General features: G+C 33.8%; 2 protein-coding genes across 2 annotated transcripts; both read left to right on the forward strand.

Annotated features, from left to right (window-relative positions):
- Nucleotides 1-7,144: 7,144 nt before the first annotated feature.
- Nucleotides 7,145-9,514, forward strand: LOC133284477 (glyceraldehyde-3-phosphate dehydrogenase, cytosolic-like). The gene is made up of 7 exons (XM_061481492.1): nucleotides 7,145-7,187; nucleotides 7,497-7,558; nucleotides 7,777-7,923; nucleotides 8,014-8,065; nucleotides 8,157-8,242; nucleotides 8,624-8,684; nucleotides 9,483-9,514. The coding sequence occupies exons 1-7, from the start codon at nucleotides 7,145-7,147 to the stop codon at nucleotides 9,512-9,514; spliced, it is 483 nt and encodes a 160-aa protein (XP_061337476.1).
- Nucleotides 9,515-13,494: 3,980 nt separating this feature from the next.
- LOC133284479 (translation initiation factor IF3-1, mitochondrial) lies at nucleotides 13,495-23,385 on the forward strand. Its single transcript, XM_061481494.1, has 8 exons — nucleotides 13,495-13,778; nucleotides 13,996-14,092; nucleotides 14,516-14,583; nucleotides 15,047-15,145; nucleotides 21,364-21,417; nucleotides 21,605-21,673; nucleotides 22,108-22,170; nucleotides 22,294-23,385. Exons 1-8 carry the CDS (start codon nucleotides 13,572-13,574, stop codon nucleotides 23,041-23,043), a joined length of 1,407 nt encoding a protein of 468 aa, XP_061337478.1. The 5' UTR covers nucleotides 13,495-13,571; the 3' UTR covers nucleotides 23,044-23,385.
- The last annotated feature ends 367 nt before the right edge of the window (nucleotides 23,386-23,752 follow it).

Below are 23,752 nucleotides of genomic sequence, written 5' to 3' on the forward strand. Positions count from 1 at the left end.
CAACACACACACACACAAAAAAACACATCAATTAAAAAATAAAATAAAAAATCAAATTTGCCCTTAAATTCTTATGTCACATGTGATTCATATGAAGTTAATTATCATATGCAAATTTTCGTACATACGCAGTGTATATTTAATATCTGTTAACTAAATTATTTATATTTATTATGAGTAATTAAACAAGTTCTAGTGCACAATCCAGATCTGAAACGTAGATATAGATTGTCTATCAAAAGCTCATTATCAGTACAATTGAGTCAAATTAAGACCTCTATAGTCTAATGTTTAAAGGTCGATTATTGACAAGTATTCTAGCAGCATCCGCAAGGCATGCATGAGAAAGAGAAAGGTTTATCAAGTTTTGAAATTTAAAATACAAGCAAAAATTACAAGTTAAAGCCTGCCTCACAAATAACAAAATAATGGTATTTCTTAGCATATATATTAAGGGTTTAATAAGAGTTATGTTGTAGGAAAAGTGATTGTGTTATGTTATAGAGATTCGTTTTGCGTGCCAGAGTTTTTTTTTTTTTTTTTGGTTTCAAAAATTGTGGGTCCCACAAAATGTTGTGTGTGTAGGAAAATTGTTGTGGTCATATTAAATTATAGATACAAAACCCATATATTAATAGTGGTTAATCGACCAAAATGTGAACCCATAATCCAGATGGTATCTCTTAGCTAGCGTTACCTTGTTTCTAGATAGATAGTTCCACAACTGAATTTGAAAACGCAACCTCATAGTTGTCATTTCAACTCTCCATCGATCTGAAATATTATTTGGTTCAGCCGGCAGTGTTGGTGTTCATATGCTGTTCCTGCCGCTAGTAGTGAATTGAACTGGGCTGGGTCAAGTTTTGTCTCGAAAAGTTTAAGTTTATGTTAAAAAATTTCAATTTGGTTTGGCCCAGTCTAATATGAGTCTGACTTGGTCCGTTTATAAAAAAACAAATGGTCTGGCCTAGTCCGTTAGCCTGTTAATTTTTAACTTCCAAGCAGAACCATGAACCAATTTTATAAAATATTCAAATTCTGTTGCCAAACCAAAAATCATATTTTCAACGTCCAAAAAGAATCATGAATCACAACAAAACTCATACAACCTGCGTTTAAGTCATTTTCAAAAGCAAAATGCTCAAACTAAATAACATATATTTTATCAGATCTAACAAACAAATCCATACTATGTAAATTAAAATAACTACATGAATCGAACAAACACATCACATGTTGAGATTTTGATTCTTCCTACATAAGAAATAAAGTCAAATTTCTATTAAAATATTATCGAATATAATTAAGTTATAAATAATTGCAATTGATTAAATTTATATCTTTTGTTTTTTCTTCAAGACATACTTATTCTATTTTATTTGAAATAAATAGTACAATATAGATCAGGCCTTGTGAAAGTGGGCGTACGGTCTTTTTATTAAACAAGCTTTTTGAAGACCCAAATCCGACCTGTTTTACGAAATATACTAGGTCAGATCTGACCTGATGTAAGCCGAGCCGTAAGCCCCTATAGGCCGGCTCGACCCAGTTTCACCCATACCTGCCATTAACTTATAATTTTTGTAGAATTTTTCAAAGGAATATGTTATGAAGGTACATTTATTCTAAAATTATCGTTTACAATCCCAAAAGAAAAATATTAATGTGATGTTACATTTCAATAAATAATGTAAAATATAATAATAATAAACATTAAAAAAAAGCTGAGGGAGGATTTGCTTTAGAACATTTACAAGGTGTTTGGTACGCGACTTTCATATTAAAACTCGGGAAAGTACAAATGGGGAACAAAGAATGTTGCGTTTGGTAGCTCAAAAATCAAAACTTCCCGAGCGAAATATGTTTCTGGGAAAATGGATCTATGTGTTAACTCTCGCACTGTTCGTCAAATTATAGATCTAAAGAATTGGTGGAATTATTCAGTGTCCGGGGAAGCAAAATTTATAGCGCGAAATGTTTACTAAATTGACCTTCACAATGTGTACAATCTGTAAATTTCCAGTAATGTTGGGGTTATTTTCGTAAAATAACCTAACATTCTCACTAGGGGTGTAAATGGGCTGGGCTTTGGCCTTCCTGGCCCAAGCCTACGTAAAAATACATTCAGTTTATCTGGCCTACTAGCCTATTAAAGGCTTTATTTCTAGTCAAGTTCGGCCTATTTTTAAAAATAAGAAAGCCTGACATGGCCTACAGCTTTGTAGGCCTCCCACTGCAGATACTAAGCAACGAAAATAATTGTATAGAGCAAAGAAAGTTCCATTCATACATGCACTAGTACTTCTCATAAGAAAAAAATGACAAACAAGATAAAGTCAACATAATACCCCAAGGGTTGATATTGGTACTTTGCCATATAAAATATTTTTATTTTATTTTATTTTAATAAATTAAATAGGCCAGCCTACAAGGCTTTAAGCCAGGCTTGACAAAATTGGCCTATGACCTATTTGTTAAAAAGCTTTCTTATAAGCCTAAGCCTACTCTACATTCTCTAAAAGGTCGGGCTAGGCCAGGCTCAATGTAGGTCGGGCTGGGTTAGCCTGACTCATTTACACCCCTAATTCTCATAAATATATTACAACCAACCAAACACACATTTAAATTTATTCATAATTTTCCTGGTAAATTTGATCCTATCAAACAACTTTTTAGTAATTTTTCAATAAAATATATTTCTCATTATATTTTAGTAATAATTATTTTCCGGATTAAAAAAAAATTCTGCTATACCAAATGGTGGATATGGATAATATTAGGTGAATAGTCATGGATACTGCAAAAGTAGAAAGTCCAAAACTGTCTATAAATTTGTCTTACAATGGTCAAATTTCATGACGTATATAATGACAGGATATACACGAAAGCTATGAGCAAAGATGCTACGATGAATCTAATTATATTGATCCGATATGATATCAATGATTCTCTTGGATTCTCCAAAGGTTGGTTTTGATTGTTTATATATATATATATATATATATATATATATATATATATATATATATATATATATATGGAGAGAGATCATTTGACTCAAGAGTAAGACTTATAAGTCTTACTCTCCATCCTAACCGTTGATTTCCGTTCATCCAACGGTTATAATTTAGGAAGTTATAATTCCCCTATATATAACTTCCTAAATTATAACCGTTGGATGAACGGAAATCAACGGTTAGGATGGAGAGTAAGACTTATAGTCTTACTCTTGAGTCAAATGATCTCTCTCTATATATATATATATATATATATATATATATATATATATATATATATATTCTGCATTCAGCAATGTTCTATATTCAACTTCTCAGTCCTCGAGCTATTAGTCATAATTTTCAAAGCACGTACACGTGCTTGAAAAAAAAATCTGTCCGACACATAGTCAACATTTGAGGACGCAGTTAATTCTTTGACATATTTTGACACATTTTTTTGAGACGCGATCAACTATTTTGACACATAAGTCAACGCTCAGAACTTATTATGGACTTTTATATGTATTAAATATAAATTATATTATATATATTATAAAATTTATTTAATATCAAAACGTGTCCAAATATAATATTTTTTAGATTTAACGTGTCGGTGTGTTGTATCCCGTGTCCGTGTCCGTGCATCATAGGTCATAATCATCACTTCTTATGACTGGTTTTCATAATAAAATGATTTTTCATCGCCGGAGAGCTTAAACAATATATTAGTCCATCTCTTCTTAGAAGTTAGAAAACACATTGGATACGAATTAAAGACAATAATATGTCATTTCATATCATGAACAAATTAAAGACAAAGTCGTATAAGTATCTTTGAACAATGTTTCTTTCAACTTTAGTACCCATTCGACCATTTTTTTTTTCAAGTACCTAGATTAGATCCCTTCTTATGCGAATTGATTGAGAGAGACATCTTAGTGAGTCCTTGGGTAACCTGACTAACCTCTAAGCGGAGGGCAGGAAAAAGGAACACTGACCAAAGTGTCACGTTTAGACAAAAAATTTACTAGACTGCTACGTCAACAATAAATTTTGTCAAAATGTCACGCAGCATAATTCGCTACACAATGTAGCGAATTATGTATGCAAGTAATTCGCTACACAGTGTAACGAAATATGCCACGTCAGAACCAAAAATGCCACATGTCAAATTTTGCAAAATTCGCTACACTGACAGTCTGATAATTTTTTTGTCCAAACGTGACAAAATGATCACTCTCCTGAAGAAAAAAGGGTTGAAAAAGTAGTGAAAAGCTCATTTATTTATGTCTCAATATTTTACCATTTTTTTTTTTTTTTGGTAAACAAATATTTCACCATTTCAACCGCCACCATGGGACTATGCAACCATTTTTCTTTTGTTGTCCAAGGAAAGTCAGGTTCATTGATCAATTAGGAGTCTTTTCATTCAAAATTTTCCAATTCTTAAATTTGGTGAATTTTTTTTACCAAAGAGATGGAAATCACGTAGGGCAGAATATTGCGCCATGTGATGTAATCTGGCTCGTTCATTTTTTTATTTTATTTTTTGTAAAATACTTACATCCCACGTTTAATTACTCATTCCTTTTAAATACTAAATAAATAAATAATTAGTAAATAATTTATATTATTAATTAATACATGATTAAAATTATTAATTATTATATTAATAATTAATTAATTGCTAATCATTAAAAATAATAATTATTGAAATTAAGTTAATAATTAGAAAGCTCATTTATTTATGTCTCAATAATTACTTTGGCACATTTTTTTTTAAGCTAAAAGCTATTTTTAAAAAATTTAAAAAATAAAATAATTTAAAAAATAAAGTTAAAAGCTATTTGGTGTTATTTAAAGTTATTTTGATGGTTTTGAAGAAGGATAGATGAAATAAATTGTTATTATGATAAATGAAAAATTTATAAATACAAGTTAATTTAACATAGAGGTAAAATTATAAAATAAATATGAGGATTTCAAAAAGCTGGCATATATTTTAATTTTTTTTTAGCTTTTAACTTTTTTATTCATTATAAACAAACTTTTTTTTATAATAGGAAATTTTATAAATTATATTTGGTTAAATTTCTACTTTTAAAAGAAGAAAAAACTAAAAATAAAACACGTGAAACAATCATTAAGTATAGATGATATGAACGAAGTGCTTATGATACTATTCTGGTGAGAAGCATGTTTAAGATTCTTTCTCCACTATAATGTTGGTCCTCACTAATGTTTATAAATTTTTGAGTTGACTCAAATCTCTCACCCTTCATGTGACACTGAGAATGTTTAAGATTCTTTCTCTACTATAATGTTGGTGCTCACTAATGTTTATAAATTTTTGAGTTGAATCAAATCTCTCACCCTTCAGGTGACACTAGGAATGGTTAAGGGGTATATTTGATTAGGATTTTAAAAGATTTTTTTAAGATACATTTTTTTATAGATTTTAAAATATTTTTTTAAGATAAATTTGTTTATAGATTTTAAAAGACTATTTAGAATTTGAGAGACTTTAAATACTTTTTTACAATCAAGATTTCATAAGATTGAATTTTAAATGATTTTTAATAGAATTTATAAGATTTGAAAGGACAATATGAATTTATATGATTTTAAAAATTTATATGAATTTTTAACAAAATTCAAAATTACAAGAGTCAATAAAAAAGTTAACAAAGAAATGTAATGATATTAATAAAAAATAATAATTTTCTCAATCAGTAAAACCTAATATAATTTTTAACAAATATTCAAAATTTCTAAGCAACATCTCTTAACAAATCTAAAGCTATAATAATCTTTCACGCATTATATATATATATATATATATATATATGGAAAAATTATTTGTGCTTTAAAAGGATGTAAGTTGTATCCTTTAATTTTTTTACTCTATGTACTCCCCGGTAATATATAGTTACAACATGAATAGTTTTTTTTTTAATCTCTTCAGTCACATCGGCTGAAGTGAAAAATGAATTTTTTTCCATGTTATAACTATGTACTATCGGGAGTACATAGAGTACAAAACTAAAAGAACACAACTTACATCCTTTAAAAAGACACACACTAAACTCTACACACACACACATATTTGATATAGCTTGCCACCGGATTATTAGGATTTTTAATATGTATCATTGCCAAACACGAAGAATATTAGGATTTTATGCTCATTATAATCTAAACAATATACAAAAGAAGAAGACCGACAAAGAATGTATGTGGTAAGCTTATTTAGTTTAATTTCATATTGAAGATGTGAGCACATATATGTTTATCGTCAACTCTATAAACTGTGGTAAAAATAATAATGAAACACATTACTAATCATGACAGAGGAATACCAAAACCTGACCCTACAAAAAAATGGGTGATTATTGGAGATAACCTCCAACAAATGATTTAATTTTTGGCAGGTTTTAAACCTCCACAATTTGATACTATGTTTTCCTATTTTAAATTACTTAAGAATATACAATCTATTTTTTATATATTTACTTTCTACATATTATGAAACATAACAAAGAGTTTTAAAAAAAATTATACCTCAACTTTAGAAAAAAAAATATTGTTGTAAACTAGATTTACAACATCTAGTTTTAAATTATAATAAATGAACTAACTCAACACTGAGCCGCTACAACATCTCCTCCCCTTATTCACACCTAAGCATTACGTATCATATTTCTCTCTTGACAGAGAGCTTCATTCTCATATGCTTCTAAAACCTATAGTCATTGGATCGATTATGGTAACTTAGTCAGCTTCAATTTCTCATTATGTTTACTACTTGGCTTTTGAATTTTACATCTCTTCTTTTCTCAGATTCAAGTTTTTCAAGTTCATGTTTCAAATTCAAAATTGCTCCAACTTGGTCCTTGTTCTTCTCACCGTCGCTGATTTCAATTCTTAATTTGCGTGAGTTCTCCGTTATCTGATTTCCTTTGTTTTGTTGTTTAATTTATGGTTTTATTATTTTTTATCAGATCAATGTTATTTGAACCGATTATATTTAATCTTCTCACCATCGTTCGAGTGTTTTCACCAGTGTTATAATCACAATTAATTATAAAACGATTTACTGCTCAATGTGTGATTCTAATTTTCAGTTTTGAGTGATCTCTCGAGAGATGGGTGGATGGCATGGACATGGTGAGGGCACAATCGACAAAGGTTTAATCATTCATCACCCAAAGCACTGGCACGCTCTCACCGACTAGGGCTTGTGTTCTTTCATGTGGTTTGATTCCATTTCTATTCTACACCCCAATTTCATCCATTTTACTATTTTGTAATTTTATAATTTTATTTTATTTTTTATTTTTTGCCTGGTTTTGGGTGTTGTACAGGGCAAAGCAAGATGGTCATGTAGTGTTGGTAACACTCTGAAATCAAACTTAATTTTATCTCGCTTTTATTCTATGGTCTTCGCCCTAACAATGAAATAAAATAAAATTATTTCATTTTTTCGCTTTGTTCCAGGGCTGGAGGCACCCCTGTCATTATGTTCATTGTCATGGCAAGGGGAATTAGCCATTCATCATGTACATTCATTCTCTCATGATGATGATTTTTCTTTCTAGTTATATGTCATTGATTGTTATTTATACATTGCTGCTATCAAGCACGCCAAAGGGTGTATCTTCATTAGGTTGATTGACTACTTAATTTATAAAAAAGGAAGTTAAAACTTAATTAGATGTGTATGAATAAAGGTTATTCAATAATTTATTATGGGTATAAATTGTTTGGTTGTGATTAGGGTGGTGCCAAGAAGGTTGTCATTTCTGCCCCTAGCAAGGATGCACCCATGTTTGTTGTTGGTGTTAACAAGAAGGAATACAAACCAGACCTTCACATTGTTTTCAATGCTAGCTGCACTACCAATTGCCTTGCTCCCCTCGCCAAGGTATTTTTGTGTTGATATCCCTCGTGACATTTTTGTTGGTATTTTAAATTTTCTTTTTTTAAATTTTTTTATTAAACTTATTTTTCACATGTTATCAATGACCGATTTGGAATTGTCATGACCACTGTTCGCGCCATCACAGGTTCATGGTTTAGCTATATTATATTGAATCGATCTCTTATCATTTTTCAAATTAACATTGTATTCATTATCTACTTTTTGTGATGAATCAGCTACTCAGAAGACTGTTGATGGTCCATCAAACAAGGACATGTTATTACAGGCAAACTTTATGCCTAATATTATAAGGGGATCTCTAGTACTTGCTGCATATTTTAACCAACTCTTAGCACATAATAAGTATTGGTAGGTTTTAATTAAGATTTTGCCACTTATAAATGAACTCTCATAATGGAAAACTGAATTCTATTCTTTTATATGAAAAGAGTCTAAAAATAGTGTAGTTAAACATGCCAAGAGGCATACCTAAGGAGCTAAGGCAAGGCGAGGCGAGGGAAGGGGCTAATGGCCTAACACCTCTTGCTAGATGAGGCATAGCTCCTATAGTGAACTCATGCCTTGAGGGGACTTTTTTCAACTTTCTTTTTTTCCACATTCTATACTTTGTATCACTAAACGTGTTTCTTCAATTACTGTTCTATTCTTATTACCTGCTTTATTTGCATGGTTCCTGTATCAGTTTCTTGTTTTCTGTTTACTTGTGCATGCTCTGTTTTCATTCACTATTCGTGCTTTGTTCAGTATTGTGTAATCTAGGATTTTACCTCTTTTCATTAAGGAATTTGATTTTTAGGGCTGCTGCACATCTACTTTGATTATGAACTTTGAATTTAGAGCTTGTTATGAATTTATTATCATGCTTTATTAGATATTTATTTTTTTACTTATGTTTTCATGCGACATAAATTCATGTGTAGTATTACAATTTAAATATGTGTAGTATATAGGAGAGCTAAAAATTTATCCTACCTTGAGGACCCCTATTGTCATTCTAGTCGGCAGGGATTTGTTTATTATTTGGCTTACCCAGGAACGACCAACTAAAGGATTTAGAAAATACAGTATCTTGCTTCACCATTCCTGCTAAGAATGCTATACCTTTTCTTTTGTCTCTAACTCAATCATCAATAATAATTTGAATTTTTCAGGCAATGTACCAATTGTCTGTCTTGCTTGTTTCCAATTTCAGAGGTATTAATATACTCGGCCTGAGGCATGAGAAGCATGACCATGCGGTCAAATTAAAAATACTTTGAATTTGAGCTTATAGCTTGTGATGAAATATCCCTGAGGGTACTCATATTCAATGGGAAATTGAGATTATAGCTTTTGAAATGCCAAAGGTATTTTACAAATTATTTTCTTAAATTCTAATTATTTACTATTGTAGTTGCATATTTGCATGTAGCAATTATAAGACTGACAATGCTCTGTGGCAGTGAATGTTAATCAAGTTCTTAAAACAATTCTTAAATTCTTTTTTACCGTTATTTTGATTTGTAATTTTAGTAATTGATTTTTACTCTTTCATTGTGCAGGTTTCATCATATCTGTTTCAATTGCTGGATGATAGCCATTCTCCATAAAACCAATTTTGTTGCTTCAACCATGTCATGGTTGATGAGTTGTTAATGAGACGCAGCCTCCTGTAGGGGTGCTTTTTCCTTTGTTGGGGTTTGTTGTTTAGTTGGTGGCTGGGAACTAGTTACTTTGTACAGCTTTCTAAATATTCACTTGTGTGAGTTTACAGCTACCAAAATAGATGTTCGCTAAAAACAATATCGTGACGCAGTTTTAAAGCTTAATATTTAAACGTTCAACTACAACATCTGTAGTGCTTTGTAACCTTTTGAATGGGAACCTACAAGATTTAAAGTACAATTTTTTTTCAAATAACAAATAAATTTATACTTGAAATGGATGTCTTTTATTCAAATAAAATCATTTCTCGTAAGCTCATTTTTTATTTTTTTAAATATTATAAAAATATTGTAGAGGTCTATGCCCTCCAAGAAGTGATAAATGTTGTGGGGGTCTATGAGTCACAGAAAGTCAAACATATTAGGGAGGTTACTAAATCTCCATAAATAATACAACATTTGTGGGGGTCTTAAATCTCCAAAAAGTGCAATATTTGTGGGGGTCTTGAACCTCCAGAAAATACTTTAACAAATTGTGGCACTGCACACAAAACCCCCACAAACTATGTTGTGGCGAGGGCAGAACTGGGGGTTGGATGAATGCCACAAATGTCTTTTGTGGGGGTCAAAGACCTCCACAATATGAAAATATGACCTCCACAAAACACCTGAATTTTTGTAGTGTGATAAATACAGATGACAAACACAACCATTAATCATGAAGGAGGAATACCAAAATCTGAGAAAATATACGAGAGTCAAAAAATAACATACATTGGCTTTGAGAAATGGCTAGAATAGATTCTATGCAACAGAGAAATCTCAAGAAATTCTAAGGGTTAGAATGAGATTGTGAGAGAGACATCCTAATTATATTTCTCACTAAAAAAGTCTCACTAATTGAAAATCCTTTAAAATTATCATATTTTGAATACCACAAGATTGTTTTTCCTTTGTTTAAAATCCTGATTGAATATCAACGAATTTAAATGGATTCTAAAATAATTTTTTAAAATTCTAATCGAATAACACGTGACTTTTTATCAATATTTTAAAATCCTAATTGAATACAAATTAATTTTTTCGTTCAACAATAATCAATTAAAATTATTTGAAATCTCAATCCAATATAACTCCCTAACTTGATTTTCAAATCCTAAATTCTAAACGGGCTCAGCCCGTTGGATTAACCCAATTTGAAATTTAATTTGTTGGATTAACCCAATTTGAAATTTGATTTGTCGGATTAACTCTGTAATATTTCAGTAATAGTGAAACATGTCATGATAAGGTAGGTCAAATAGGATGGTTGACTCGTTGAATAAATTTTTTTTTTTCTGTCACTGTTTGGCGTTTTGTTCTTTTCACTTTTCATCATCGGGCAACACTATAACCCAAGATTTTGACTATAATAGTGCATTTTTACAAACTATTTTTCGAGGTAGGGTTACTTTTTTTTTTTATATTTTATCAGTTTGGGAAGGATATTACCGGGACAATGACCATACTGCCACTTTTTAGGCAAAATTTTACCTGATTGCCACTTCTGAATTTTTTTTTGCCAAAATGTCACGCCTGAATCCCGCTGGTCTGACAAGCGGGAATGAACTGGACACGTGTCAGCGTCTGAATGGTCAACCATTCTCGCTGGGCTGCTCAGCTAGAATGACAGAATGCTGACACGTGGCAAAAGTACAGACATCCAGAGAATGCCTGTGCTTTTGCCACGTGTCAGCATTCTGTCATTCTAGCTGGGCAGCCCAGCAATAATGGTTCACCATTCAGACGCTGACACGTGTCCAGTCCATTCCCGCTTGTCAGACCAGCGGGATTCAGGCGTGGCATTTTGGCAATTTTTTTTTCAGAAGTGGCAATCAGGTAAATTTTTATTAAAGGAGTGGCAATATGGTCAATGTCCCAGATATTACCACATAACCAAGTGGCTATCAAGTAAAGAAAGATGTATGTTGATGTGGTTCCACCTATTTTGCTATGTTGTTGTTATTAATTTTTTTAATTATTTATATGACTATTTAAAAAGAGTCATACCATATTATCTTACGTTAAAATAAAAATTGGTTGAAATGTCACGTGACATGAGTATATTAAAGACAAGTCACATGAACTAACTTTCTTTCATAGCATTTTGACATGTGCCAAATTCCAAATCCAATTACCTCCATCCGCTCTCTCGTAGTATTCAATTCAGACCTTCATCTTTATGGCTTGTTTGTTTTTTTTACTCCTTCCGTCGCCCAAAACAATCCAAAACATCTAAGTACGAGTCAAATGATTGTTTTTGTTTATTCGAATGGCATAATATTAAAGGGTCATATACTCATATGGGATCACATTTGAAGGTTAAAGAAAAATATTCTAATAAAATGTGATATTAATTATGTCCTGAACCGGTCTTTACAATCCAAATACATGTGGATTGACCTGTAAAAGTTCATTAAGGAATCATATCCCTATTTTTCCATAGTGAGTAAATTGACCTCACTTCAAAGTATCATTTACTCTCTCCTACATAATTCACTACAATATTCATAGTGATGCTCATCCTTATTCATACATACACCGAGGTATTGAGCAAATGATTACGGCTCCTTCCACTTGCCATGAGAGAATATTTTTCACTTATATATATTTATTTCTCCACTTGAAGAGTCATTTTACGTCCATTATTTTGTCAAATTCTATAGTCATCGTGCACATACACATTCTGTCGTCATCTCTAAATTATATTTGAGATAGCATACGCGATGACTCCACCTTGAGTCTTGGTACATACCCTACTCGTTAAGTACCTATTAAGTGAGATACTTTATCTTTTAAGGGATACATACCTAACTCTAAATCTATGATAGCTTAATTTTTTTTATAGTGCTCAACCTTTATGAAAATATGTTTTTTTTCTAAAAATAAAGTTGTCAAAATAAAGTAATTATTTTCTTAAAATAATACAACCCAAAGACACTTTTAATCGATGAAAAGTGTACATGCATCAAATATGTTAAGAGCTAATAATTAACTAGTAGTAAATTAATTAAGATTTATTTAATATATTTAAGAATAATTTATATTATATATTAAATTAGAGTATCTTTTCTTAAGAGTAATTTAATGTTCTAATCTACTATGAATGACATGTCATATTTGAATTCTAACATTTTAAATTTCAAACTTATTTTTTTCAAATCAGTTATGCATATATTTTTATATTTTATTTTTTTAAATTTATGGTTTGAATCAATTACACATATCTCTTTGATAATTTTATACAATTTTTCTTGAATATTCTTATATTTAATTTATACTTTTCTGTTTTATTTAAATTCAAAACACCTGTATATTATTATATGAAATACTGACTAGTAATAAGTAATCAAAAGTTTCAAAAATTGATGGCATAGTCTCACCATCGTGATTTTATAGAAAATAAAGCCAATCAAATATCTATCTACTTTCTAGAGTCGTTTAATTAGTATAACATTTTATGTATGGGAAAAAAACTTATGCTATTATTACAGAAGTGTTTTTCTCATTTGATAGATCCAGCAATTTTTTTCAATATTTTTTTTTTTTTTTTAAAATAGTGGATCCCAGAAGACAAAATTTTACCATCGCTCAGAGATACAAAGCCCCTTATGGATAATATGTAGTAGAAAACAAAAAGAAAAAAAGCATAATACCAAAAAAAAATAAAAAAATTAAGAAACAATATAAAAAATCAATAATAATATTGGGTATCAAATATAAATCTGGAATATTAAGTTTCAATCTTGATAACAGGCCGAATCTTTGATTCGAAAGGCCCATGTCCGTTGTCAAAGGTGAAAGGTTCGCTGCTGGAAACACAACACAACCATTGCATCCGCATAACACAACAGTTGAGGTTGCCTTTGAAACTCAACCTTTTCTCTTTCTGCCAAACAAACACTCACATTAGTTACAGTTAATCTAACCGTTTGGTTCGTTGAGGAAATGGCGATTTGGCACCGAATCGGAAAATCTAAGCTGCAACTCGCATGCACCCAATTCCGTAGATGTTACATTCACATTCCGAATGCATCTTCCTTGAATTCCACCCCTAAACCTCGCCACATGGAGGTGCCACATCCGAATTCGGTTTTTCATGGAATGCCCACAAGTGTTTGCAATAGCGTGAGGTTTTTTGCTGCTCCCGTTCAAGTAATTTTTCTAACTTTTTGTGGTTTAGACTATCAAAGTTGTTGCCTTTGCTGTCTAATTGGACATGGGTTCCTTAGTGATTTTTGAAATGTGATGAGTAATGGATCCCTTTTGTTGTTTATTCTGGAATTAAATTGTTATTGGTTTGACATTGATGGTTGAATTGGTACTCCTTGAATCTGATGATGTCAGTTGCTGTTGCTTTGTGGGATTTCAGTTTCAGGTAAAGCCCAAGAAGGAAGAGGACCTCACCAATGGGCCACGGTTGAATGACAAAATCAAAGCTCAATATGTCAGGCTTGTGACGGATGATGGTAAACCTATTACACATTTTAACCCTTAGGTGCTTAAACTGTGGAATGCTATTATGGAAAATTACTAGAATTTATAGCTACCAGGCTTTTTTTTGTAATACTCATTCTGCACTTGCTTATCATGATCAGATAGTTGTTTTCTCCTGCTTGCCATCACACTATTGTAACTAAGATCAACTGCAATATAACCTGGAGCCTTGCTTAGGCCTAGGCAACTTATAGTTACATGACCAGATAAACACATAATAACGGGTAGACGCCCATGGAACTATGGAGGATGGAGATGCACCGCTTCAAACTATATTAATTAATATTTACTACGAGGACTTGGAAGATCAGTTTTGTGTGATATTTACTGTATAAATGCGCAGCAAAATTTAGCGTCAGCCTTTAATTTCCCATTAAATGTATGATTTCGTGCAGGGCATACAATATTGTCAAGGTTCGAAGCATTGGAACGTGCCAGGAAGCTTAAACTTGATTTAGTTGAGGTAAATAAAATTTCTCAAGTCTTTTTCCATGATCGCTGAGTTTTTTCTTTTTTTAAAGAGATTACCTGCAAGGGAGAGATGCTGAGTTGAAGTAGGTTGCATGATTTCAAATGAATTCATCATTTACCGAAGGATTTATTGTTTTTTTCTGCATTCCTGGGATTTTAAAGTCATTCTGTTATGATAGGTCTGGACTTCAATCCTTCAAAGTTCTAACCTTAAGTTGGGGGGAAGAGTGTGTGTCTATCTTTATGTAGTGATCATTTTCGTCACCACCAACACATCCCTAATATTTGGGACATTTTGTGACTGGTGATCACCAATATTCACATGCATCATATCTGTCAAACTCTGAAGCATTAAAATTTGCTTAGGAATATGAATGAAGAAGGTTAGCGTAAACACATGAGGATGCTTCCCATATCTTGTGACATTTATTATATGAGTACTGGTCACGTTACAGGTTCAGAGTACTTCTAATCCACCCGTTTGTAAAATTATGGACTATGACAAGGAAATGTACCAGCGACGAATGAAGGAAAAGGAGCGTGCTAAAAGCAAGGTGCAGTATGCTATGAATTAGTTACCGTTTCCAAGTTGCTTGTGAAGTTTCTTTAATTGCTATCGGTTGAAATCATTGATAAGAGTTTTTCTCCTGGTCATTTTAAGTGATATATTCAAACATATGAATCTTTATTTGCATATCACTGGTACAACACATGCCTTTTGCCTATTAGAATACACGAGCCATATTGTATCCTAAATCACATATTTTACAAGTACATACTTATTTTTCATCATTTTAAGTCAAGACTGACTTACTAAGATTGGGTTTCACTGGGGACAGTTGGATGCTTCCAGTGGAGTAAGCTATGATGTGCCTGCTAACTTTGAAAGAATTTGATTCTGTTTGGTCACCAAACTTTGGTGAGTCTGGTGCATTGTATAATATGACTGGCTAAAAGAATCAGATTGCTGCTCCTATGCCTAGCAGCATACGGACCAGATCTCAGAACATTTAACTCAAATTTCAATCCTTGAGAGACTTATTCTAAAAAAAGACCAGAAACCTGAAACTGAAACCGGATTAGTCGGGCTCATTAGGGCTGCGGATACCGGTTGGTATCTAGCAAAAAAAAAAAAAGACCAGAAAAATGCTCTGGCATAGAACAAAAAATGAATATGTTCATTCTCTTTTCTCATTATTTTAAAGAATAATTATGAAGAAAAGAAGAAGTGGAAGAAGTGTTTTATCTGAATAATACTTTCTTGATTCATTGAGAGACCCAATGGGTCCTTTTTATATTGAGTACATCCAACTACCTCAACTACTTTAATAAATATGCAACCTCCAACTACATCAATAAATATACAACTACCAACTACATCAATAAATACTATCTAGAATATTCTACATATTCTACACTCCCCCTCAAGTTGGGAGATATATATTGATCATTCCAAACTTGCTGATCAAATTCTCAAAGGTCGGCTTAAGTAATCCTTTGGTGAGGATATCTGCCGTCTGTTCCTTGGTAGGTATATATATGTCAAGCATACACTACCGTCTTCTAACTTCTCTTTGATAAAGTGACGATCAACTTCCACATGTTTTGTTCTGTCATGATGAACAAGATTTTGAGCAATGCTGACGGCAGCCTTATTATCACAATATAATCTGATAGGTAGGGAATAGGAGATCTTCAACTCCTCCAGAAGCCTTCGTAACCAAATTCCTTCACAAATACCATGGGCTAGAGCCCGAAATTCTGCTTCTGCACTGCTTCTTGCAACAACAGTTTGTTTCTTACTTCTCCAGGTCACAAGGTTTCCCCAGACATAAGTACAATATCCTGAAGTAGATCTTCGGTCCATTGCAGAGCCAGCCCAGTCTGCATCTGTATAGATTTCAATCATCCTTTTGTGCCCCTTTTTAAAGAAAATTCCTCGACCAGGGGTATTTTTGAGGTATTTGAGAATTCTATAAACAACACTAAGGTGTTTTTCCTTAGGAGAATGCATGAATTGGCTAACCATGCTCACAACAAAAGCAATATCAGGACGAGTGTGAGACAAATAGATTAATTTCCCCACTAGTCTTTGGTACTGCTCCCTATCAACATCTTCCCCGTCCTCAACACCCATCTTGATATTAGCTTCAATTGGAGTCTCTGCCGGCTTGCACCCAAGCATACCTGTTTCTTGCAACAGGTCTAGAATGTATTTTTTATGAGTTAAAGAAATTCCTTCCTTACGCCGAGCAATTTCCATGCCAAGGAAATATTTGAGAGATCCAAGATCTTTTAGTTCAAACTGGTCAGCTAAACATTTTTTTAAAGAGGTTATCTCCTCGCTATCATTACCAGTGATAATTATGTCATCAACATAAACGATCAGAATAGCAATTCTTCCTTTGTCGGAGTGTTTAAAAAATAAGGTGTGATCAGTCTGAGCTTGGGTGAACCCTCTTCCCTTAATAGCTTGAGTAAATTTCCCAAACCATTCTCTGGGAGATTGTTTAAGTCCATAGAGAGACTTCTACAACTTGCACACAGAACCATCCCCTTTTTCAAAACCAGGAGGTGGATCCATGTAAACTTCCTCATGTAGATCACCATTCAAGAAGGCATTCTTAACATCTAACTGTTGCAATGGCCAATCAAGGTTGGAGGCAAGAGATAGCAGAACGCGGATAGTGTTAAGTTTGGCAACAGGAGCAAATGTCTCCTGATAATCTATCCCATGAGTCTGAGTAAAACCCTTAGCAACTAATCTGGCCTTATACCTATTGATGCTATTGTCTGCATTGAATTTTATTGTGAACACCCACTTGCAACCAACAGTTTTCTTTCCTTTAGGTAATGTCACAAACTCCCATGTTCCATTTTTTGTAAGTGCATCCATTTCTTCTAATACAACATTCCTCCATTTTGGGTCATCAAGTGCTTCTTGGATATTTTTGGGTATCTTGGTACTATCTAAAAGTGTTGAAAGCACGAAAACCTGGAGACAACTTTTCATATGAGATATAATGGGAAATAGGATGAGCAGTGCAAGATCTAGTACCTTTCCGAAGAGCAATAGGCATATCAATGTTGGCTGTACTAGTACATTCAAGTGGGTTGCTGGAACAAGGACTCGAATCAGGATCCTGGCAGTTTAGAGTATCTTCATGTGTTTTGCGCCTGCTGTAAAATTTTCCCCATTTACCAGGAGGATCACAAGGAGGATCATTAGATTCAGGTATAGTTGCTCCCCCTGTTTCCTTCCCAATAACTCCCCCTGTTTCCAAAGGCCAAGGTAAGACAACAGCATCATTTGGTTTCCCAGGCTTATCTTCATCCATACCAATACCAATAGACTCCCCCTGAAGAGAAGTCGGGGAAAAAAAGGATTGTGTCTCATAAAAGGTAACATCCATGGAAACAAAAACCTTACGGAGAGAAGGTGAGTAACACTTATAACCTTTTTGATTAGGGAAATATCCTATGAAGACACATCTAACAGATTTAGGGTCAAGTTTGGACCTGTGATGTGGAGGAATATGCACAAAACCACACAGCCAAATATTCTGGGAGGAAGAGAGGAAACAACACTGAAAGAGGGAAAAAATTTAGTAAGACAAGATAAAGGAGAATGAAAATTTAGTACCCGAGAAGACATCCGGTTAATGAGATAAGAGGCTGTCAAGACGGCTTCCCCCCACAGATATTTAGGGACATGCATCGTGAATAAAAGAGCTCGAGCAACTTCAATTAGATGTCTATTTTTTCTTTCAGCCACCCCATTTTGTTGAGGGGTGTTAGGACAAGAACTTTGATGAATAATTCCATGCTGGTTTAGGTAATCTCCAAGAACAGAATTAAAATATTCAGTACCATTGTCTGTTCGCAGAATTTTGATAGAGGTCTGGAATTGAGTTTGAATCATAGCATGAAAATTTTTAAAGGTGGATGCCGCATCAGACTTATCTTTCAAGAGGTATACCTAACATACCCTAGAATGATCATCAATGAAAGTAATAAACCAACGAGCACCCGAGACATTTTTTTCACGAGCAGGTCCTCAAATATCACTATGAATCAATGTAAAGGGAGAAGATTCATGATATTTTTTAGGAGAATAAGTGGCACGAGAATGCTTTGCAAGCTGACAAATATCACAAAGAAGAGAACTTGGCTTTTTATTGATGAACAAGTTCGGGAATAACTTCTGAAGATAGACAAAATTTGGGTGTCCTAACCTACGATGCCATAACAAAACATCATTACAATCATCTGATAAACATAAAGAGTGGTTTGAAAAAATCCTCCTTTCACAAGGATCCTCTTTAAAATAGTAGAGCCCTTCTTCCTCTCTAGCACTGCCAATCATCGTCCCAGAGTCTTGTTCCTGAAAGGTACAAGCATTTGCAGAGAACTTAGCAACACAATGCAACTCAGCAGTAAGTTTGCTAATTGAGATGAGGTTACAGGTAAGAGAGGGAACATGAAGGACTGAATTCAAAATAATATGCTCAGAAAGTTTAATGGATCCCTTCCCCGCAATAGTGGAGAAATTCCCATCAGCTGTTCTTATTCGTGACGGGTGATAGTAAGGGGTATAGGAGAAAAATAAGGTTGCATTACCTGTCATGTGATTAGAGGCCCCTGAATCAAGGATCCAACGATTACTACGTTCAACATGGAATGCCATACCTTTTTGAGCAACATGACTAGTTGCCTCGGCAGGTTGAGATATCAGTTTCTGAAATTGCTCAAACTGGGCCTTGGAGAGGAAAACACCATCAAGGTTTGAAGGGACATGAGACACCTTCCCTTTATCTTCGGAAGATACTTGATTAGCACGATTCTTGTTCTGTCCTTTTGGTTTCCAGTTTGGTGGTTTTCCATGAATTTCCCAACATTTTTCACGGGTGTGACCACCCTTATTGCAATGAGAACACCAACGATCAGAACGTTTTGAGTCCCCAGAAAGACGAACATTATTCTTTACTATAAGGGCAGACCCATCAGAGGACTTAGAGTCCTTATCACCCAACATTACCTTTCGGCAAAGCTCCTCCCTTCGTACTTCCGAAAAAGCAGTAGCAAGGGAAGGTAATGGGTTTTGTCCCAAAATTCTTCCACGAACATCATCCAGATCAGAATTAAGGCCAGCAAGAAAATCATAGAGACGCCTTTTCTCTATATAATTTTTGAACCTTGCATTAGCTTCTAAACCTTGAAGGTCTGCTTTATCATAAAGATCTAACTCTTGCCATAGTATTTTTAGAGCAAGGAAGTATTCAGTAACAGTCATCTCTCCTTGGCGTAATTCTTTCACCTTGGTGTTGAGATCAAAACCCTGAGATGCATTGCCCAGGTCGGAGTAATATTCTTTAACAGCTTCCCAAATCTCGTGAGCTGTATCAAGAAATAAATAAGTTTGATTGATATCTGGTTCCATAGAATTAGTCAGCCATGTCATGACTAAAGCATTTTCAGCCACCCAAACATCATAACCAGGTTCACGTTCTGCTGGTTTTACCTTTTTTCCGTCGAGATACCCCATCTTCCCTTTAGCCTGGATAAACAACTTAACAGATTGACACCATTGCACATAGTTCCTACCGTTTAAATGGTGACTGGTGATCTGCATTGCTGGGTTGTCTCCAGAAGACGAAGAGTTGGGAAGGGGTTAGGTTCCAGACGAAATTTCAGAATTTCCAGCATCCATGGCTTTCTAACAGGTACCCAGAAAAAAGTTCCTCCAAATACCATTTTGACCCTCAAAACAAGAAGAGGGTTGGCCACAGTGAAACAGTAATTGCTACAGTGATGAACAGTACTGCCACGGGTCTTCTGTGGGTTGGCTCGGAATTTTGTTCTGAACCTAATGGTGGCCTTGGTTTCGTGGTTGGAGATGTCTAGGTAAGGATTCTGGCTTGGGTAGTGGCTAAAACGAAAAAAAAGGAATAGGAAAATGACTTAAAAATAAATCAGAACGGGGAAGAGACTGGAATATAACCAGCTCTTGATACCATGAAGAAAAGAAGAAGTGGAAGAAGTGTTTTATCTGAATAATACTTTCTTGATTCATTGAGAGACCCAATGGGTCCTTTTTATATTGAGTACATCCAACTACCTCAACTACTTTAATAAATATGCAACCTCCAACTACATCAATAAATATACAACTACCAACTAAATATACAACTACCAACTACATCAATAAATACTATCTAGAATATTCTACAAATTATAATGCAGTAAGCTTTCTTATAGCAAAGATGGTTTAAAAATGAAACTTTTTAAAGTATTAGCATGCTCAATCAAATGGCTAGGAACGAGGAAGTGAAGCTTTGCATTTTCAGCATTGAAACTACAACAAAACCCAATATTGTGTATACTTGGAAAGTTTGTGCTCTCCCGTTATTCTCATCCCCTGCTTTCTTTGGCAAATATAAATTAAAAAATGTTCCACAGTGCTTTACATTTTAACTACTTATAATCATTCTGCCCCTAAAAAAAGGGCGAACCGAAGCAGTGGTAAAGCTATTCTTTCATGACTGAAAGGTCATGGGTTCGAATCCAGGAAACAACCTCTTTGCAATTATGTGAGGGAAAAGCTGCGTATAGGATTGCCTCCACCCCACACTCGCTAGTTGGGTTTAACGGGTAGTGGTTTTTTTTTTTTTACAATCATTCTGCTGTTATGGCATGTTTACTGAGTTGTCAAAGACAAATCTTTAATCTTTAGATGTAGCATTGTTCTTAATCAGCTTTCTGACAAATGCAGTCTAAGATGACATTGCGAAATGAATGCAAGGAAGTGCGATTTTCTGAAAAAACTGTAAGTTTTCTTTCTCTGTATTCATTCTTTTATTTTTCTATATCCCCTACATGTTTTATTATTTTGGGGGTCAACTATTGGTTTTAAGGTTTCTGTGTTTTGAGTTTGTCATATTTTATTTCCTGAAAGGCTGAACCAGGAAAAGGAGAATTTGATATATTGAAATTTCTACTGTTGATGTTTTTAGGAATTAAAAGACCTGAAGACGAAAGCAGATATGGTTAAAAAGTTAATGGAGAAGGGTTATCGGGTTAAGGTATCTCTATCTGCATTATATTTTCCCTTCCCAATGGCCTCCTCACTATCTCTGTCTCTGAAAATAATCCTGCACATTATGCATCTTTGCATCACAGTGTATCATCTATATTTCATTCGTAATGGATCATTTAATCAATGAATTAATATCTGCACACAAACATTGGATGCAGATAAATTATTGGTTGTAATGAACATCCAGTTCCATTACATAAGATTTTTTAACAAAAAATAATATGGTGGAATCTAGTTGTTTTTAACTGAACTTTATCAAGGTCTTTAAGTAACTTCTAAGTCACCAGGACTTTAAGGCATATACCTTTTATCAACATGTACCACATTCATCCATAGTAAATAATACAAAGCTTTGAGCATATGTATTGTTTGTTGATGATATGTCAGAATTGTGATTGCTTTTTCCTCTATTAAAAACAGTGCAGGGCAACAGGCAATGAAAATCAGGACACAACAGGTTTATTAGATCGTCTGTTTGCTCTGGTACGATTCCTGTTTCATTCTGGGATTTTCTGTCTGAACTATTTTTTACAAGATTTTTTTATTTTATCTTTTCTCCCTATTTCTTTATATCCTTTCATTCTACATTCAAAATCTTCTTTGCAGATAGAAGATGTCGGTGTAGTGGAAAGTGGACCAACTATGGCAAAAAAAGACACATATGCATATATGATAGTCAGACATGTTAGATTTGGGGCATTTAAGAAAGGCGGGAAAAAATCCGAAAATGCAGCAGACACGGCTGTTAAGGGTCAGGAGGGTAATATGGAACCATTAACAGCCAATTCTAGTGACTCTATGGAATATGAGAATCATAGTTCTGCTGAATCTGGTTTTGAAACTGAGGAGGAGGTGCCTTTTGATGGTGACAAGCATATTTCTCCCTCAGTGTCTCGAACCGTGTCCGAAAATAGGTATAGACGAGCTGATCATCCGGGTGAGAACAAGGTTCCATATAATGCACAAATGTCTCCTGCTGTAGCTGAGAATAGGTACAAAAGAGCAGAGCCAAGAAACAGATTCCAACAAACCACATTAAATAATACAGGCCCCTATGGCAATAACAATGGTCCAGGAATAAGAGATGCACCCCGGTCTATACCCTCAAATTTAAATCAGATGAGGCATGTTCCAGTAGATACTAATGTTAATCCCAGAATAGAAAATACCAAGCAATCTATTACTCCTGGATCAAGAAACGCAATGCCTTCTTCCCATGAGGATATCCCCAAGCATGGCCTATCACATCCTAGTGCTCCCAATACTTCAAGACCTGGTTATGGCATTTTTAGTGTCCCCAAAGGACCCGAGACACAAGCAGGGATGCATAGGAACAGAGAAGGCAACTCTCAGTAGAGAAGGGATGTTGGAAACTCATGCATACAATATATAGGAGGTTTGTATCAAAGTCAAATGCCAACTATATTACAAGGACAAATGTGGTCCAATGAGAGACACTATCCTCTTTAGAAACAAGGATGAAGCAATGGGTGATTGAAACCCTTCACCCCACAGGCTTATTTAGTTAGCTGAGTTTTGATGGGTTTTGCATCATCTAATGTTCCTAGTTTTGATGCACGATGTATCTGTTTTTCTTCTCCCTGAGCACGATCTGGTTCTAGTGCTCTTTGATTTCCCAACTCAGATTTTAGCAATAATGTCAACTTTGTATGGGATAGTAATCACATATTATTATGGTTAGCGAATTTGATTATTGCTTTTGCATGCCACCTTATTATGGCTTTTAAGAGAAGCTTGTTTCTTTTTTTAATCTAATACTGTTTGAGCGATAGGTAAAAGGGAAAAGACATTCAAGTGGATTTATTATTATCATTATTATTATTATTTTAAATTCCGCTCAAAGCTTTAATTTTTGTTCTTTTAGAAATTGGGGTGAAAAGAGGAAAACTCAAAAGTATAGAATTTCGTTTCGATCATTTACCAATCAATCAATCTTCCACGTAAAGGAAAAATTATGTTTCATTTTTTTCTTTCTTACTCGTTTTGTTTCATTCTATTACAAAGCCGGATGCATAAAAAGGGAATTGTTGGGATAAAGATGGAA

This window comes from Gastrolobium bilobum, unplaced genomic scaffold (assembly GCF_033153095.1).
Source record: "Gastrolobium bilobum isolate Gb01-03AN ecotype WA unplaced genomic scaffold, APGP_CSIRO_Gbil_v1 utg2164, whole genome shotgun sequence".
NCBI lineage: Eukaryota > Viridiplantae > Streptophyta > Magnoliopsida > Fabales > Fabaceae > Gastrolobium > Gastrolobium bilobum.